Source organism: Podarcis tiliguerta, assembly GCF_965153285.1.
Source record: "Podarcis tiliguerta genome assembly, chromosome: 5".
NCBI classification, from domain to species: Eukaryota; Metazoa; Chordata; class Lepidosauria; order Squamata; family Lacertidae; genus Podarcis; species Podarcis tiliguerta.
Window position 1 is genome coordinate 97822525 of NC_139538.1, and position 19628 is coordinate 97842152.

The 19628-nt window shown below is 44.5% G+C and overlaps 1 protein-coding gene across 8 annotated transcripts in view; it reads right to left on the reverse strand.

Annotated features, from left to right (window-relative positions):
- LOC310677659 (potassium voltage-gated channel subfamily KQT member 1-like) overlaps positions 1–19628 on the reverse strand; it is a 343781-nt gene that overhangs the window by 142880 nt on the left and 181273 nt on the right. For all 8 annotated transcript variants that reach the window (XM_083440777.1, XM_083440775.1, XM_083440776.1 and 5 more), the window contains 4 exons: positions 13206–13281; positions 4574–4668; positions 2779–2819; positions 1501–1562 (listed from right to left, as the gene is read on the reverse strand). In XM_083440777.1, coding sequence (XP_083296903.1) covers positions 1501–1562; positions 2779–2819; positions 4574–4668; positions 13206–13281 — 274 coding nt within the window. The remainder of the gene's footprint in view (positions 1–1500; positions 1563–2778; positions 2820–4573; positions 4669–13205; positions 13282–19628) is intronic.

A 19628-nucleotide genomic window follows, 5' to 3' on the forward strand; every position in this document is an offset into this window, starting at 1 on the left:
GCTGTCCCCATCATGCCTTGCCAGGCCTTTCGTTGGGGGCAGACCTTTGCAAAATGTCCTGGCCACTGACAGACGAAACACTTCTTGGTAGTTTTCCACTCCTTCCCCTCCTTTTTCCGGCCTTCACTAGTGTTTGAAACGGCTGGCTACATCTCATACCATTTCAGTTCTCTTGCAAAGAAATACAGTGGTACCTCCGGAACGGATCCCGTTCGCATCCCGAAGTGAACATAACCCGTGTCCGTGGGTTGCGCTTTGGCACTTCCGCACATGTGCGTGATGTCATTTTGAGCATCTGCGCATGCGGTGAAACCCGAAAGTAACAAGCTCCATTACTTCTGGGTTGCTGTGGAGCGCAACCCAAAAATATTCATCCCGAAGTGTATTTATCCCAAGGTATGACTGTACTATCATCTATCCTATGCTTCATTTGAAAAAAAAAAGGAGGCACTGCCTGGTACACACCCTCCCCCTCCCCCAAAGCTTCCAGCTTCCTGCCCCCTGGAGGAGTTTTGGCACACCCCACCAAAGGGGGGCTACCACAAAGTGGCATGACTAGAGCAGCTGTTTCCTTGACATGAAGGTTGCTCTAGCCATGCCACTTTGTGATCGAAGAGCAAAGCAGTCCTCCTCTACCATAAAGTGGTGCAGCTAGAGTGGCCCACGCAGCAAGGAAAGGAAAAAGTAGCATTGGCCACTCTTGCCGTGCCACTTTGTGGTAGAATAAGCACTAGTCAAGGAAGGGGGAGGGGGACTTCCTGACAGATGGCCACTCTAGCCATGCCACTTTGTGGTAGCCCCATTTTGGCGGGTCATGCCAAAATGGCTCCAGGGAAGCAGTGGAGGAGGCGGAGGCGAAAAGAGGTGGCGGTACAGCATACAGTTACGTACCACCTCAAAATAAACCCCTGCATCTATCTATCCCTTTCCTTTCACCAAAGCAGGGCACTGCCCACGCAGCTTACAGATCAACACTTTATTGATTCTTATCAGCAGTTCAACACACTTGTCTCCATATATCCCACCGATATCCCAGCAAAAACAAGCCAGCAAATTGCCATGCATTAGGTTTGATAACCTTGGAAGCAAAGGCCATCCATAAATTCCTCTGTGCTTCAGGTTTCATACCTTTTGAGCTTCAGACACATCTTTATACTACTCACACGGTCAAGAAGCAAATATTCCTGCTTTGCACCAAAGTTTGCATCAAAGTTTTCCATGTATAGATAGCCCTAACATAGCCTACAGAAAACTTCTTCATCAAACGTCTTCCAGTTAATAATAATAATAATTTTGTTATTTATACCACACCCATATGGCTTAGTTTCCCTAGCCACTTTCGGTGGCTGTATTAGTGTATTCTCTTCCTATCTTGGCTTCTCAGAGTTTTAAAGTAAATGATGGTAAGATACAATCTTCATGGAACATAAATCTGATATCATTAACGGTGTGTGGAGAGTGCTTTAAAACAAACAAACAAACAAACAAACAAATCCTTACCTTATCCTCTAGCCGGATCAGTCTGGCTCCTACCGTATAGTATCCTTTGTCTACTCCCTTTTCTTAAAAAAGAAAAAAGGGAAAAAATACTCAATTATATATATCCGGGGGAAATGCAGCTAGTTTATTTAACATAGTTAGCAAGAAGGTAGTAGAAAATTGGCTGGCAACATGATTGCACTATATCCTCCGTAATAGATAAATACCAGCAGCAGTTGCTGGTGTGGTGGGGCGCAGCTGCCATCCTAACACCAATGGTGCTGCAGTTTACCTCAGTGATGCTGGTGGAGAAGGACAGCGGCAAGGGCACTGCTGTGTGGGCACAACAGAAGCACAGGGCCTGGCTCCACCAAGGCATTTGTGCCATCCCTCCCTTGCTGCTTACCTAAACATTAGGAAGAACTTCCTGACAGTAAGAGCTGTTCGACAGTGGAATTTGCTGCCAAGGAGTGTGGTGGAGTCTCCTTCTTTGGAGGTCTTTAAGCAGAGGCTTGACAACCATATGTCAGGAGTGCTCTGATGGTGTTTCCTGCTTGGCAGGGGGTCGGACTCGATGGCCCTTGTGGTCTCTTCCAACTCTATGATTCTATGATTCTATGATTCTATGCTGCCCTGCTCTGCCCAGCGCCACCTAGGTAAGCTGTAGGGACACCAATGTCAGGAGGGAGGCTCTGCCCCCCCCCAACCACCACGGAATGCAGAGATACATGTTTACTGGGACACAAGAGAAGGGCAACCCCTGACATCCTTGGATAAAGGGCTGAGAAAGTTCCCTGCTTTCACAGCTAAATTAACCAAAGCTCTGACTCACATCTTTCTACCACTCATACTGCTGCCACTATCCAGATAAGTGAGGGGAGGGTGTCCTGATAGGGTAGAGCTAGTAGGATGATGCTATACAGCCAGCTAAGTTTGGCGAGGACCTGGTATTGTGGAGAGCAAATCAAGTTAACCCAGAAAGAGAAAAGAAGGGAGTACTTTCTGTTCAGCCCTGCCCTCCTTTCCTGATCTCTGAGCTATGTTACGCTGATCTGTAGCTAAAGATGCATGGAGAAAACTGCCCATAAGATGCCCAGTCCTCTGACATTTGTTACATTTACATGCATAGTAATAGACACACATATAAGAATCATTAAATAGAGATGCTTTTCACAAACCTTTGTTGACTATCAGCTGAATATAATAACTAAATAGTGGCCTAAATTTTCAGTTAAATACCCCCCCCACCTGCCCTTCATTGGCTGATGCAACTGATAGCTCTATAGAAATGTTCTGTACCTGGAAGAAAGAGGCCAGGCTTCCCCAAGGAATGATCCAACCTGAAAAGAGAATTTGATTACACAAGAATGTTATCAAGTCGATTTCATTATGCTTCAGGTTGTAGTGATGCCAATTTTGCTTGTGTGATCTACAGGACAGAGAGCAAGTCAACACAAGGACTGACAGAGCTTGAACCTTGTTCCTGCTCCTTATTAGTACATAGATGACACACAACTCTGCCTCATGTTTCCATTGGCTAATCCTAGGAAGGCTGTGAAATACCTGAACAGGTGTCTGGAGGCAGATTTGAGATAGATGAGGGTAAACAAATAGAAATATACCCTAGACAAATACAGAAATACTGTGACTGGGAAAATGGCTGATTCTGCTTGGATGAATTTACCTGGGGCTGAATTAGGTTGCACTTCCACTGAAAGACCATGTTTGCATCTTGGGGCTCCTCTTGGATTCAACATGACCTGCAGAACCAAAGCTGCCAGGGGTGGCAAGGAGTGCCTTTTATCAGACAGCTAGAATCCTATGTGAATATGGAGGCTAATGCAACAGCAATTCCTGTCCCAGTTACATCAAGACTGGACTGTTACAATGGGCTCAAAATGGGGCTGCCCATGAAGACGGTGGAGGAGCTTCAGCTGGAGCAGCTGAGTGCAGCAGCCTGGATTTTCACAGGAACTAAACACTCATACCATATTACACCAATTCTTTGTCAGCTGCATTAGCTGCCTGTATACTTCAGGGCACAATTCAAAGTGTCGGTCATGACCATAAAGCCCTTAGTGGCATGGGATCAAGTTATCCAAAGACTGCCCACATTCATACAAACCTGCCAGAGATTTGAGATCAGGGACAGAGGTTCTCCTCAGTCACCTGCTCAGGAAAGAAGTTCAGTTAGCAGGGCCAAGGCACTCAACACAGGCAGTTTTCTTTGGTGCATCATGAGCCACCTGGGCTGCCACCAGGGGCCTGATGTTTCTGTTATCAACCTGGATATCTAGAATGGTCATGATAATATTAGAACTTTATAAATTTAGCATATCCATATCCATTTAAAAGGGCTTCACATATATTGGCATAATCTTTGCAAAAAGGATTCCACTGCATTCTTTTCCCCAAGAGGTAGAAAGTCCATTGTACACCATTGAAAACTGAGGTAGCATGTTGCTCAGGATACTGAGCAACATCAGGAAACTTCCCGTGTGAATTTTGCCTCTGCCACTCTTCTATCAGCCTCCTTTCTCTATTATGGGGATAATAAAACTGGCGAACCTTTCAGAGTTTCTGTAAAGACTGCAAGCAAAGAACATGCAAAAAATACTTTGAGCATTTGAAAAAATGCTAAGGCATATTCCATTCAAGAAAGAAAGAAGATTCCACCTAAACATTAGGAAGAACTTCCTGACAATAAGAGCTGTTCGACAGTGGAATTTGCTGCCAAGGAGTGTGGTGGAGTCTCCTTCTTTGGAGGTCTTTAAGCAGAGGCTTGACAACCATATGTCAGGAGTGCTCTGATGGTGTTTCCTGCTTGGCAGGGGGTTGGAATCGATGGCCCTTGTGGTCTCTTCCAACTCTATGATTCTATGATTCATTCCTCTGCGGGAACAATAACCTGTACATTATCTAACATTGTATTTAAAGAGACTTGTTGAAGTTGTCTCTTTAATACAGTGTTAGACAATGTAACATCACCAATTTCTGTGTACAAAATACAGCATTTTTGCCCCAAAATGCTTTTCAAATGTATATCCCTCACTGCTAGTTCACAGGGCCCCTGAAGCAGCTGTGAGATGGGTACCTTCTTTGGAGTTCTTTTATTCGAACCATCATATTGAGATGCCCTTGAGAGTATTGTTCAATCACATCACGCACATCATAAGGCTTCCGAGCTTGCTGTGAAAAGAGAACAAATAAAAATGGAAAAGGTGAGAAATATCCTGTTTTTGCATCACTTGCTTTGAGCCATAAAGATATTAATACCGTAGATTCCGGCGTATTAGGCGACTGGGCGTATTAGACGACCCCCCAAATTAGCAGCTGCAATTTGGGGATTTGTCCTAAAAGCCCAGTCGCCTAATACGCTGGGCAGCTCCGTGCCGGGAGAAAGCCGCCTGGCACGGAGGTGAGCCCGTTGCTTGCTGCTGCTGCTTCGGAAGGGGGGTGGGGGGCCTCCGCCCTGCGTCACCCATACCCGGCGACCCCTGACTTTTTAACCTCTTTTCCATGGTTAAAAAGTCACCTTATACACCGGAGCCTACAGTACTTAAGGATTTGTGTAAGTACTTTCAGATCTTTCATGTACATTATCTTAATGCAGCACCCCTGCAAGATACATTGGTATTTTATCCCATTTTCCTATTTCAGACAAGGAGTGGGAATAAGAGACAGTGGCTTGCCTAAGGTCAACAAGAGAGTTCATGGCAGACACAAGATTTGACCCAAGGACTTCCTGGTTGTAGCTCCATCTCTTAGCTACCATACTAAACAGGCCCAGACTTTACAAAATTTAGCATCTTTTATACACCTTTAAAGGGTTGGGGACACGAGTGGCGCTGTGGGTTAAACCACAGAGCCTAGGACTTGCCAATCAGAAGGTTGGTGGTTCGAATCCCCATGACGGGGTGAGCTCCCGTTGCTCGGTCCCTGCTCTTGCCAACCTAGCAGTTCGAAAGCACGTCAAAGTGCAAGTAGATAAATACCGTACTTTTTGCTCTATAAGACTCACTTTTTACCTCCTAAAAAGTAAGGGGAAATATGTGTGCGTCTTATGGAGTGAATGCAGGCTGCGCAGCTATCCCAGAAGCCAGAACAGCAAGAGGGATCGCTGGTTTCGCTGCTCAGCGATCCCTCTTGCTTTTCTGGCTTCTGGGATTCAGAATTTTTTTTTTCTTGTTTTCCTCCTCCAAAAACTAGGTGTGTCTTGTCGTCTGGTGCGTCTTATAGTGCGAAAAATACGGTAGGTACCGCTCCGGTGGGAAGGGAAACGGCATTTCCGTGCGCTGCTCTGGTTCGCCAGAAGCGGCTTAGTCATGCTGGCCACATGACCTGGAAGCTGTACGCCGGCTCCCTTGACCAATAAAGTGAGATGAGCATCGCAACCCCAGAGTCGGTCACGACTGGACCTAATGGTCAGGGGTCCCTTTACCTTTACCTTTATACACCTTTAAAACATTCTGGACATGTGGAAGCTTTATTTAAACAAGTCCTAGTCATTGGCCCTGATCTGTGCTTATCGGGGGTCGGAACATCCAGATCATATGCACAGACTGATTGAATGACTGATTCAAATCCAGCTGGAAACTGTGTACTATCATGCTATCTATGCTGCCCTTTCACACTATTAAGCAAACACATACCCTTCAATTAATTCCGTTTGCTTTTGCAAAAGGCTGTGGCACAAATTGAGGGCAGGGAACAGAAAACACAAGTACAATCATTAATATATCAATCTCATACACAGTATATCTATGCTTCCACCCAAACCCTCTTTACACATTCATCACATGTAGAGCCTCAGCATCTAGAGAGGGGCACGGGAGCCACGCTGTTGGCTCTCACCTCTGAAGCTGGAGGGACCCTTCAGACACAGGCCATGTAGGTTTCACATACGCGTGCTTGTCAGGGATGGGGCCTGCGAAGGTGGTGGGGGAGTGGCAAGGGGTGTGACCCCCCCTGCCCACCTAATGTTTGCACATGCAGAGCCTCTTCATGCCATCAATGCATAAAGAAGCTTTAGGAACACATTTAGTAACACATAGGTGTCTGATAGTGCAAAGAATAGCATAATACCGGGGATAGACAATTGCCTGTACAAAAGATTGTTGCTGGTCACCAAAGAAGTGACATATTATTTTATATCAGATTATGAAATTCAGCACCCAGCCAGTGACTGCATCATCTGGAATCGAAAGGTTTAAAGTGCCCCTCTAAGTCAATGAAAAGTTTCATGTAATAGATAGTTCTCCAGACCATAATCCACCTTTGCTCTTTATACTTAGGATAAACTTCAGATTGCTTCTTTAATTGATATAACCTGCTGAATGCATATAGAGCTTTAGCTACACGAGGACTTAGGACAGTGATGGCCAAACTTGGTCCTCCAGCTGTTTTGGGACTACAACTCCCATCATCCCTAGCTAACAGGACAAGTGGTCAGGGATGATGGGAATTGTAGTCCCCAAACAGCTGGAGGGCCAAGTTTGGCCATCACTGACTTAGGATAATGATTCACCCATATGTAAGCCATAGTGTAATATGAGGTTATGTACCACAGAAATCCAGGTTTGCCATGGCATGGACAGAATCCATAAGATAAAGAAATGCTGAGTTACATGAGGCGGTCAGATACTATACCCTTAGTTTGGAAGTGTGGCAGGTAGAAGATGGAGCCAATGTCCAGAAGGGGCAGGAACCTACTGACAGGAGTAGCCCTCTCCTCCTCTCCCCTTCTCCTTGATTGCAGTTACTCTGTCCTTCTGAGACTCCCATTCCCCGTTCCCACCCCCTTAACCCTTCAGAAGAAGATTGAGGAAATTTTCTAGGCAATTTCCAGTTAAAAAATAGCATTCAAGCCTTCAAACACCCTTCTTTCCTTGAGATTAGAGACACCTAGTCGCCTTGGTTCCCACAAGAATCCACAGCTAGCACTTCATTTTACTCTGAATTGCGCCTGGAGGGCACCAATCAGATTTCATTCAGGACGCTTTCAGCTAATCACACTGCTGCTGCAGTTCCATTTGGGCAAGGGGCAGGGAGACAGAAGTTTAGCCAACACACCACTTTGGAGACTCAGCAGGAGACTAGCATAAAGAACGAGGAGGGAACTATGACATCATAATTTGGTTCTTGTGCTGTGCTGTGACAAAAGGACTACTACCTTTTTTGAAGCGCAGCACAGAAATCTCCCCACCCACCTCTTAGACCTCACCATTTCTGCCCACCTCAGAGGCCCTAACCTTGCTGTTTCTCCCCACCATCAGCACTTACATCTGTGTGAGTCAGTCTGTGTATATCAGGGTGTCTGAGTGTATCTCTAGGTCAAGTGTATGCTGCCTGCTGTAACCTTGGGCTCTGCCTACCCTTAGCTCCACTCAGGGCCAGACCACCCAGGAGGCGACTGCCTCAGGCAGCAGGATCCAAAGGGACAGCAAATTTGGACTCCCATGAATGCACCGCCTACTGCAGTTGCAGAAGCGGCAGTGACAGCTGCAATGTGCTCTTTGGAGGCCACATCTGCTAACTCCTCTGCAGCCCCCAACCCATGCCACCTCTACAGTGGTCTCTTGGCAAACAGGAGGCACTGCCGGTATCTTCCCACCTTTGTTCCTGATGTAGATCTTCCATGACTGGGGAGAAGCACCTCAACCTGCTGTTAGATGCCCTTTCCTGCCCTTTACCTCAACAGACCCATGAGAAATCACCTACCACTGTTCAACACACTTTATTAACAGCATGTCTTCTCTTCACAGCTGAATTGATGGACAACCACATAAGTGTACCAAAGGTTGGTTCAAGCAATCAGTCTTGCCTCATCACCACTTACTCCATTGCAGCGAAATGAACTAAAGAGCCGTGCAGCCTGTTGCCAACACATGACAATTCACATCTGACACATGCAACTGCAGGCAAGCTAAAAAAAAAAACCAAAACTCATTGGATGGAGTGAAAGAAGGAGGTGGTCATGCCATGAACCAACCATTTTGTGCTGTCACAGAAATGGCGCAAGTCTCTGGCAACCTTCATTCAGTTCCAAGTGAACCAATCCTAGGCCACACATGGACCCATGAAATGTCTCTGAGCTCAGAGAAGAAAATGGGGTGTGTATAACAATATATTGTGAGTGATATCCAACAAAGTAGTTTCATTAGTGAACTCTGGCTGTGCAACTGATTGTCCAGCAAACTATGGTCATTTCAAAATGGCATATTTGGAAAGACAATTAAGCTATTTTACAGGCAAAAGTTCAACTCTTTGCTCATTTTCACAATGACACCCCTTTTGGCCTACACGCAAGTTTGGTGATAACTACTTCAGAATGAAACAAGTTCTGTAATACTGGATGTGGGGTGGGCATGGGACCCCATTCCTGCATACAGATTTAATATACAAGTTAGCAGGGAGTTTGACTGGACAGCTGCCATGGTCCCTTCCAACTCTACAATTCTATGACTTAAGTTTAAAGGGAAAACAGCAGAACAAGCAAGCAAAAGCATTAATTAGCTACCAGACTGTTTTGTTGCTAAAAATACAAGGGCTGGCCAAGACACTAAAAATGAACCCCCAAAAAGAGAAAAAGTGAACCTGGAAAATTTGCATGACAATCCAATTCATGGAGTAAACACAGGAAAAGGAGGTGAAGACTGTGCTCTCTTTGTTTTTTGCTGTCTTTGAATCTGCTTTATCTCCAAGGGGAATCTGGGGGTGGCAATGGGTCCCTCTTTTGGCTGTGGGTCAAGGGACCAGAAAAAGACTAGAAAAGGTACAGTGAAAATATCAGTAACTGAAAAAGAAGTAACAACGGCTTGTTAGTCGTGTTCTCTGTTTTTTCTCTGCCACCAGCCTAGGCCAGAGATATTAAACCCTCCAGCATGTGATGGAGTCATGCTTGGAGTGCAGCCATGGGATCCTAGAAATTCCAGATAAAAGCAGAGAGGAAAAACTAAACTTGCAAAGAACAAGAAGAACAAGGACCACTACAAAGAGAAACAGAAACCCATCCAAACAAAATTGTTTTAGATAATCTTCAGCAGTCTGGGCCTACCTGGACCTTGGTTTTGGGGAACACAGCTTCACTGTTTTCTTGACATGTGGTATGTGCTTGGAGGGAAGGGATGGACTATTATACTTTCAATTTTTTAAGGCTCCGAATTTATTGCTTTCTGCAACTTCCTGCTTACAGACGCTGACACATCGTTATTTCTGGCCAGGAAAAGCAGACTATTGCAACTGTGCCAGTATCACTCTCTGGACTTGACTGGCAGAGATGCTTTGAGAGCTGTTTGTCTAAGTGTACCCCTCCCTCGCACCCAACCCCTCAAATCTATTTTTTGGGGCTCTCTATTGTATCACAATGGCTCAGTGCCTAGCTGTTCTAACAAAGGTTTGGGAAACAAAACCAGAAAAAGAGAGAGGAGGCTACCCACAAGCGTAATTAATCTTCTTCCTTCCTAATAAACCTCTCTTTGTTCATATAAAATCATCCACATTAGAATGTGCAGGCTGTAGAGTAATGACGAAGCTGCCCAGTCAGAGGCTGAGAATGCCTCAAATCCTAAACACACACAATGGAAACAAAAAATGGGGAGGGGCACTAACCTGGCATCCTCTGCAGGTCTTTTTAAGCATAAACTCAGAAAAATAAAGAACTACAACAAAACCGTTTTGTTATCTAAGCCAATTACTCACTCATTCCAAAGTGAGAGATCTGCTACATGAAACACAGCTGTTGTGTGCAAGGCAGGTTCTGAAGGGAGGGGGGAGAAACTTGATTCTGTTCCCATTTAAAGGCAAACCTACCTAATTTGGACTTTCCAAAACAATACAAGAACCGAAACACAGCCGCCCTTTGAAACTTGCACTCTTCCAAAATTTTGCAATGCATTGCTCCAGCAAAGCAATGTGTACACAAATGCATATTCTAGGGTAAAGTGCTTTGCCAAAAATGGTTCACGAGTCAAAACTGCATATAAAAATGTGCATGTAAGGATAAAAAGGTAAAGGTAAAGGGACCCCTGACAATTAAGTCCAGTTGCGAACAACTTTGGGGTTGCGGTGCTCATTTCGTTTTACTGGCCGAGGGAGCCGGCATTTGTCCGCTTCCGCAGACATATTTCCAGGTCATGTGGCCAGCATGACTAAGCCGCTTCTGGCGAACCAGAGCAGCGCACAGAAACATAGAATCATAGAATCATAGAATCATAGAGTTGGAAGAGACCACAAGGGTCATCGAGTCCAACCCCCTGCCAAGCAGGAAACACCATCAGAGCACTCCTGACATATGGTTGTCAAGCCTCTGCTTAAAGACCTCCAAAGAAGGAGACTCCACCACACTCCTTGGCAGCAAATTCCACTGTCGAACAGCTCTTACTGTCAGGAAGTTCTTCCTAATGTTTAGGTGGAATCTTCTTTCTTGTAGTTTGTATCCATTGCTCCGTGTCCGCTTCTCTGGAGCAGCAGAAAACAACCTTTCTCCCTCCTCTATGTGACATCCTTTTATATATTTGAACATGGCTATCATATCACCCCTTAACCTCCTCTTCTCCAGGCTAAACATGCCCAGCTCCCTTAGCCGATCCCCATAAGGCATTGTTTCCAGGCCTTTGACCATTTTGGTTGCCCTCCTCTGTACACGTTCCAGTTTGTCAGTGTCCTTCTTGAACTGTGGTGCCCAGAACTGGACACAGTACTCCAGGTGAGGTCTGACCAGAGCAGAATACAGTGGCACTATAACTTCCCTTGATCTAGATGCTATACTCCTATTGATGCAGCCCAGAATTGCATTGGCTTTTTTAGCTGCCGCGTCACACTGTTGGCTCATGTTAAGTTTGTGGTCAACCAAGACTCCTAGATCCTTTTCACATGTACTGTTCTCAAGCCAGGTGTCACCCATCTTGTATTTGTGCCTCTCATTTTTACAAGATGGGTAAACGCCGTTTACCTTCCCGCTGGAGTGGTACCTATTTATCTACTTGCACTTTGACGTGCTTTCAAACTGCTAGGTGGGCAGGAGCAGGGACCAAGGAACAGGAGCTCACCCCGTCGTGGGGATTCGAACCGTCGACCTTTGATTGGCAAGCCGAAGTGGCTCAGTGGTTTAACCCACAGCGCAAATTCACACAAAAATGCGGATGAATTTTCACACTGTATTTTTTAAAAATTACAAACTGATATGAAAATGTGCAAAGCCAAACTTTAGATTGGAAAAATTAGAGACAGAGAAAAAACAAAATTTACAGAGAATGCTGAAGTCTCCCCAGGGACAGGCAGAGAAAGCTGGAGGGGATCTGGGCCACAGTCTGCCTTTCTTACTAGGCTTTTTGTCTCTCTGCTTATCTCTGTTTAGTTACAAATTTTTCTTATGGACTGAAATGGGGAGGAGAACATATAGTGAGGCATATTAACAACAACAACAACAACAACAACAACAACAACAACAACAACAACAACAAATAGGTAGTCAGAAAACTGTGTATTCCCATTCAGTTTTCTTTGCCTGTTTTTGAGAGAGAAACTTCAGAACCCCCAGCAGTGAGAGCTTACATGCAATGTCTGTGTTACATAATAATAATAATAATAATAATAATAATAATAATTTTTATTTATACCCCGCCCTACCTGACCAAGGCCAGTCTCAGGGCGGCTAACAAGCAATAATAAAAAACAAGTTGAATGATTACAACTTAAAAATAAAATTAAAATACAACATTAAAACATTGAAACATTAAAATATTAAAATGTAGCCTCATTGCAGGAGGAGAAAGGAAAAGAAAAAAGAAAGAGAGGGAGGGAATAAAAATGGCTCCAAGCCAAAGGCCAGGCGGAATAACTCTGTCTTACAGGCCCTGCGGAAAGAAATCAGATCCTGCAGGGCCCTGGTCTCATGAGGCAGAGTGTTCCACCAGGCCGGAGCCAGTGTTGAAAAGGCCCTAGCTCTGGTTGAAGCTAATCTCACTTCCTTAGGGCCCGGGACCACTAGGGTGTTGCTATTTATGGACCTTGAGGCTCTCCGTGGGGCATACCGGGAGAGGCGGTCCCATAGGTACGAGGGTCCTAGGCCGTGAAGGGCTTGAAAGGTCAAAAGCAGCACCTTGAACCTGACCCTGTACTCCACCGGGAGCCAGTGCAGCTGGAAAAGCACTGGGTGAATATGCTCCCACGGCAGAGACCCCGTGAGGAGCCTCGCTGCAGCATTCTGCACCCGCTAGAGTTTCTGGGACAGCTTCAAGGGCAGCCCCGCATAGAGCGAATTACAGTAGTCAAGCCTGGAGTATAACATGTGGAGTATAACACATAGCCAGGCTCTGAATACCAAGCTCCAAGGGTTTGAGTGCATGTGATTTTCATGCATACTCAGAACCCTTGGAACCAAACCTCTGCATACAATGAGGGATTACTGTTAATGACGGGGAAAATAAGTGCATTGTGTGTGATCTGTATTGGTGGCACAATGTAAGTCAGTGTAAAAATGAAATTGCAAACTTTAAAAAATAGATTCAAACATAAAACAATGTTCACAGTAATTAGTCTCTATAATACTAGAAGCTATGAGTAATCAAGGTTCTGTCTGAACAATCTGGAGCTATGCAGTTTGGTGCCTAGGCAGAGGGTTGGGTGGGTGTGGGTGTTTTTTTTTACACATTTCACCTCAAATACCTTTTCCACAGTACTTATGTTATGGACTACTTGGTTCTGTTGCTGTTGCCATTTATTACCTGAAATTTCCTCCGGGCTACAAAATACTGCATTCTCCTGATGACTTTGACAGCTGTTCGGTGTGCTTCTGTTAGCCTACAAAACAAACCAGGCACACATTTTTCCCCTAAAGATTTTAAAATACAAAGCTTTTCAGTGCAAATTCGCAATAGTATATTAAGCATACATGCCCCTTTAGATCTTTGTGCTTTGTCTTTCCTGCTTCAATTTTGTACAGGAGCCTTCAGGTTTCTGACAGCTGAGATCCACTTGTGCAGAATGGAGGCACGCTGTGCTCATAACCAAGATGCTTTAGAGTGTGAAAGAGAAATAATTGCCTGCCTTCAAAGGAGCTCACTATCTGCTTCTGTGCCTGTCTGTGTCTCTGCATGAGTGACTGGTCTGACCATCGCTCCTCCTGGTTGGAAGATGGCAAGTTCAAACAGTGGATCATGCAGAGATACAGCGGGTCTGGTACTGGAGGCTTCTATCATCCTGTAGCTACTCAACTAGCATTTCTTATGGCATGCTGGTGTGCCCTGGCATAGTTTGAGAATTAGTGGTTTAAGGCGTTAAACAAAAATAGATAAATCTGAAGTATAGAAAATTCTGGAGATTAGGAGAAATTGCCATCAGCGCAAGCAAGGCACAATGTAGGCAAATGTGGAGCATTGTGACACTCTTCATATTCTTTGAAGGTACCCACAAGTTTCTACTACAAAGAAATTAAAATGCGGACAGATATTTGGACACTTGAAGTTATAACAAAAAACCTTTCCTAGAAAGATGCTGGTCTTTATTTCATCATTGCAAATGAGTTCGCGAAAGTTATTAAACCAGAAACATTTTTACCAGCCTACCTAGCTTGTGACAGTTGCTTGTGACACACCAAAACTCTGGCAAAACCAGGTGGTTTATCAAAGCTTTCCTGCTTGATCCTTAGAAACCACAGCTGACCAGGCAAATTACTAATTACAAGCATGCTTAATTTTAAAAACAAAATTATTTCACATATTTCACATGTAAAGAGTGTGCTTCCCCTTTTACTGGGCTGGGCAGGCCCAAACAGAAATTGTACGCAATAAAGTCAGTTGTGTATGCCCACTTCTGCTTAATGCAAAATCTCTTCCTGGAGATATCAGGAGAGCATTTTGCTCTTACACATTTGGGGATTGTAAACCTTTATGCTCTGCTTGTGAACACCCAAAGGCACCTGGCTAGCCACTGAACAAAAGAAAATCACCTTCAAAGGGGAGAAATTGAGTATAAATATCCCTTCCTTTGAGCATCTCTCACTCTTTCATTCTGACTCATCCTGGACCACTAAATTTTCTGTGAGCTGGAATGAAAGGGGACTTACTCTCCCCCTTAATGTGGCATTTGTTGCAAAGGGAACTAAGGTGAACAACTTAACAATCATACTCAGTTTCTGCTACATACAGGTCAGGCTTAGCTTCCCCTTCTGAACAGAGCAAAATTATCACATGTGTCTACATTTCCTGTCTTACTGAGGAGTCCTGATCTGCACTAGATTGCAGCTTGGGGAGGGGCAGCAGACCTTTTCCTGTTTAACCTCAGCACACCTAGGCACACTGTGGTTCAGCATGGGTGGCTATGGCCTCCCCGTGAGGGAGCCAATCAGAGAGAAGAAGAAGAAGAAGAAGAAGAAGAAGAAGAAGAAGAAGAAGAAGAAGAAGAAGAAGAAGAAGAAGAAGAAGAAGAATTTGGATTTGATATCCCGCTTTATTACTACCTGAAGGAGTCTCAAAGCGGCTCACATTCTCTTTTCCCTTCCTCTGTAAGGTGAGTGGGGCTGAGAGACTTCAGAGAAGTGTGACTGGCCCAAGGTCACCCAGCAGCTGCATGTGGAGGAGCGGAGACGCAAACCCGGTTACCCAGATTACGTGACTACCGCTCTTAACCGCTACACCACGCTGCTCTGGCTCTTCTTGGCAGGGCCTCAGAGTGGACCTGATTGAAAACTTCCTCTGCTGGGTCCTAAGAAATAAGAGGAGGCCTGCACCTACTCTCTCCACCTTTGTTCCTAAGGGCTTTGCCATCACCTACTCCTTTACTCCATTTGTAGTTTAGCCCAGTGGGGCCTCTTTTTAGACGTGTATGCCACCTGCAACATTGCTATAGAGATCAGTTGGTCACAGGTTTTCAGGACCAGGGATACATTTTTACTCACAAATGGATTGACTATTGCTATGCGGAGTTTGTGCCTGTTTCATAGCAATAGCACATATTTGCATTTTGTTCTTTATTCTATGTATGTCACAACTTGTAAAGTATGGGTGAGTTTTTCTCTCAATTTTGCTGCTTTCTCTTTTTGTAAACCGCTTTGAGATTTTTTTCAACAATCAAGCCATGTATAAATTTCATGAAATAAATAAATAAATAAATAAATAAATAAATAATAAATACAGGTGGGATAGTCATTGGGCTGGATCCTTAGGAGGGACAGAGACAGGGACACCTTGTCCCACCCTAATGCTAGATTAAGGGATCTTGGAGGGTGGCGCTTTCTGTCCAGAAGTCCAGCTCAGGGGCTGACAAGCCATAATGCACCTTTACCTGAGGTTGCCTCAAATGGACCACTGGAAGCAGTGCAAACTGTTGTGGACCCTAACATTAGGCAGCCTCTGTGAGCTGACAGCACACTGACCATCACTTGGGCTGCTCGATCAAGTGATCCATGCCAATGCCAATGCCAATGCCTCTTCCCTGCACTCAATTCAGCTGTCACCTTATTTCATCTCAGAACTGGCTGTTCTATTTCTGCTCCTCCTTGTTTTTACAGCATAAGGGCCCACAATCAAGCAATAGCAGTGTCCAATTTGCAGGATTTCCTTTTCACAATCTTGTCTTAAATGCAGTAATTTGGGCTTTACAGGAAAGGTGCCCTCCTCCTCCTCCTCCTTTTAAAAAGATCAAGCTTCTATTTCCATTCTGCATCAGGAATGGACACCTCCCTTGATGCAAATAAAGATAGAGAAAATCGGTGGGGTTAAACCCTTCTCTGAATTCCTCTCTTGGCTTGGGAGGAATGGGCCCTGAGGTCTGGCACTCACTTCTTCGTGGAATGCAGGAGCAGGCAAGGGCACTGGATGCAGAAGCACGTTGTCTGCTGCAACCCTCCGACTCCATTTCTGGAAGCAGAGGTTATCCTACTAATTGGATTTTTTAAATTGGCTTTAAAGTAATGGCACGTGCTGGACAGAGATGTGACTGTAAACTGCAAGACATTCAGCTGAGATAAGATTTTATTTGGTGCGAGAGATGGCTGGGGAGCGGGGAGCCCACGGTTTGTTTGTTTATTTTAAGCTTCTCTTTATATTTATGATTTGGCAATCCTCTGTGGAATGTAAGCTAAAAAATATTTACGAGTGAGGAGGGAATAATTGGAGTTATACTGAGATCAATACAGCAATAATGGAGACTGTATGTGACTTGAAATGAAAAAGGAGGGCGAGGGGGAAGCTCAAGTATGAATATGATGGGAACATAGAGTTGTTCCTCCCACCTCCACTTAAAACATCGAAAAAGAGATTTGTTTGTGCTTCTGATGGAATGTAATTAAAGATAAAGGATAACTGGCTATAAATCTCAGCTGTAAAGATGAAAAGAATCCATGGGAAATAGCCCACTTTCCTAGGCTGAGGGGGGAAATGGCGAAGATCTGCAACACAGTATTACTAGTGAGACAGAATGGCTTTTAGCAGGCTGTCGCCTGTTCTGAGGCATCGAAGCAAAAGGGACGGAGAGCTAAGACCTTTGAGAAACTTCCGAGATTCAATTCTGCCACAAGTCATGATGGGAGACAACACTGGGAAAGTGAAAGAGACAATACCATAGATGGTCAGAAGGAATCTCCATGGACATAACAGTTTTTCAAAGAGGGACAAAGATGAAAGCTGTTCCCCAGTTCCCAGTTCTCAGTGGCTTTTGACACCATCGACCATAACATCCTTCTCGATCATCTAGAGGGGCTGGGAGCTGGGGGCACTGTTATACAGTTATACAGTGGTTCCGCTCCTTCCTCCTGGGCCGTGTTCAGAAAGTGGTGGTGGGGGATGAGTGTTCGGACCCCTGGGCTCTCACTTGTGGGGTGCCCTAGGGTTCTGTCCTCTCCCCCATGCTTTTTAACATCTATATGAAGCCACTGGGAGAGATCATCAAGGGGTTTGGGCTGAGTGTTCATCAGTATGCGAATGATAACCAGCTCTACCTCTCTTTTAAGTCAGAACCAGTGAAGGCGGTGAAGGTCCTGTGTGAGTGTCTGGAGGCGGTTGGAAGATGGATGGCAGCTAAGAGATTGAGGTTGAATCCTGACAAGACAGAAGTACTGTTTTGGGGGGAAAGGGGGTGGGCAGGTGTGGAGGACTCCATGGTCCTGAATGGGGTAACTGTGCCCCTAAAGGACGAGGTGCGTAGCCTAAGAGTCGTTTTGGACTCGCAGCTGTCTATGGAGTTGCAGGTGAATTCTGTGTCCAGGGCAGCTGTCTCCCAGCTCCATTTGGTACACAGGGTACCAAATTTGGTACACAGCTCCATTTGGTACACAGAGACCCTACCTGCCCGCAGACTGTGTCGCCAGAGTGGTGCATGCTCTAGTTATCTCCCGCTTGGACTACTGCAATGCACTCTACGTGGGGCTACCTCTGAAGGTGACCCGGAAACTACAATTAATGCAGAATGCAGCAGCTAGACTGGTGACTAGAGTGACCGCCAAGACCATGTAACACTGGTCCTGAAAGATCTACATTGGCTCCAAGTATGTTTCCAAGCACAGTTCAAAGTGTTGGTGCTGACCTTTAAAGCCCTAAACGGCCTCGGCCCAGTATACCTGAAGGAGCGTCTCCACCCCCATCATTCAGCCTGGACACGGAGGTCCAGCTCCAAGGGCCTTCTGACAGTTCTCTCACTGCAAGGTGTGAGGTTATAGGGAACCAGGCAGAGGGCCTTCTCGGTAGTGGCACCTGCCCTGTGGAACGCCCTCCCATCAGATGTCAAGGAAATAAACAACTATCTGACTTTAAGAAGACACCTGAAGACAGCCCTCTTTAGGGAAGTTTTTAATGTTTGAAGTTTTATTCTGTTTTTTAGTGTTTTGTTGAAAGCCGCCCAGAGTGGCTGGGGAAATACAGTGGTACCTCAGGTTAAGAACTTAATTCGTTCTGGAGGTCCGTTTTTCTTAACCTGAAACTGTTCTTAACCTGAGACACCACTTTAGCTAATGGGGCCTCCTGCTGCCGACACTCCGCTGCCGTGCGATTTCTGTTCTTATCCTGAAGCAAAGTTCTTAACCCGAGGTACTACTTCCGGGTTAGCAGAGTCTGTAACCTGAAGCGCCTGTAACAGGTGCCACTGTAATAAATTATTATTATTATTATTATTAATTTCACACACAGGACTGAACAAAGATAATATTTTGAGTTCCTCACTTGAAATTTTATAAATTTATATAATATAACAATACAAATGGAAATCATTAATTATGCAGCTATTGATCAAGGGATTATTATTATAACTGAAATGTAACTAAAATTAATAACATTATGGAACACCGTGGCATAAGATCAGAAATACATCCAATCCCCCACGCAGGAGCCACTTTAACCAAAATGTATTAACTGGAAGTTGATTGGCATTTGAATGATTGTATTAATTGGAAATTAATTGATATTGTTTTAATTTGGCTATTATTGGGGGAATATTGGAAAACTAATAAAACTTTATTTTCGGGAAAACCCTCCCTGTGCAGAATTTTCCATGTCCTACAGAAGGTTTGAAAACCAGCCTGATGTCTGTGAAAACTGAGGTGATACACAGTTCCAACATGAGGACCAACATCAGAATGATTGAGGTGGACCCCTATAGTAAGACCAGAGATGTAGCCCTTAATTGCAAGAATGTGAATAAAAAATTGATTAGTCGTACTGTTCTTACAAACAAAATTTCTAATAATTAGGTGCCTCAAAGTGACTGACACAGTAAAAATAGAATGACAATGACTCTAAATTAAGAAAAAAACAGCAGTAAACAGAAAATAAAATATTGATCCCACAATATATTTAATAAGTCCGACCCACCCAACTCACAGAATAAGCACAACAAAGACTGCTGACATAAATGAGTATCTATTGCACAATATGTAGGCATGCACATAGCATAAAATTCACAGGCACACAACAGTTCACATGCATGCACTGGGTAATTTTTAATTAATTAATTAATTAATTAATTAATTAAATTTTTTATACTGCCCTTCATCTTAAGATCTCAGGGCAGTTCACAAGATAAAAATACAGGAGAAAAGCACAAAATAAGTAGATTAACACAACAACAACAAAAGCAAAACAATAATCTCCACTCCCACAAACACATTTAAAATAGAACATTAATAAGCCCAAGGCCTGGTGGAAGAGGAATGTTTTCAC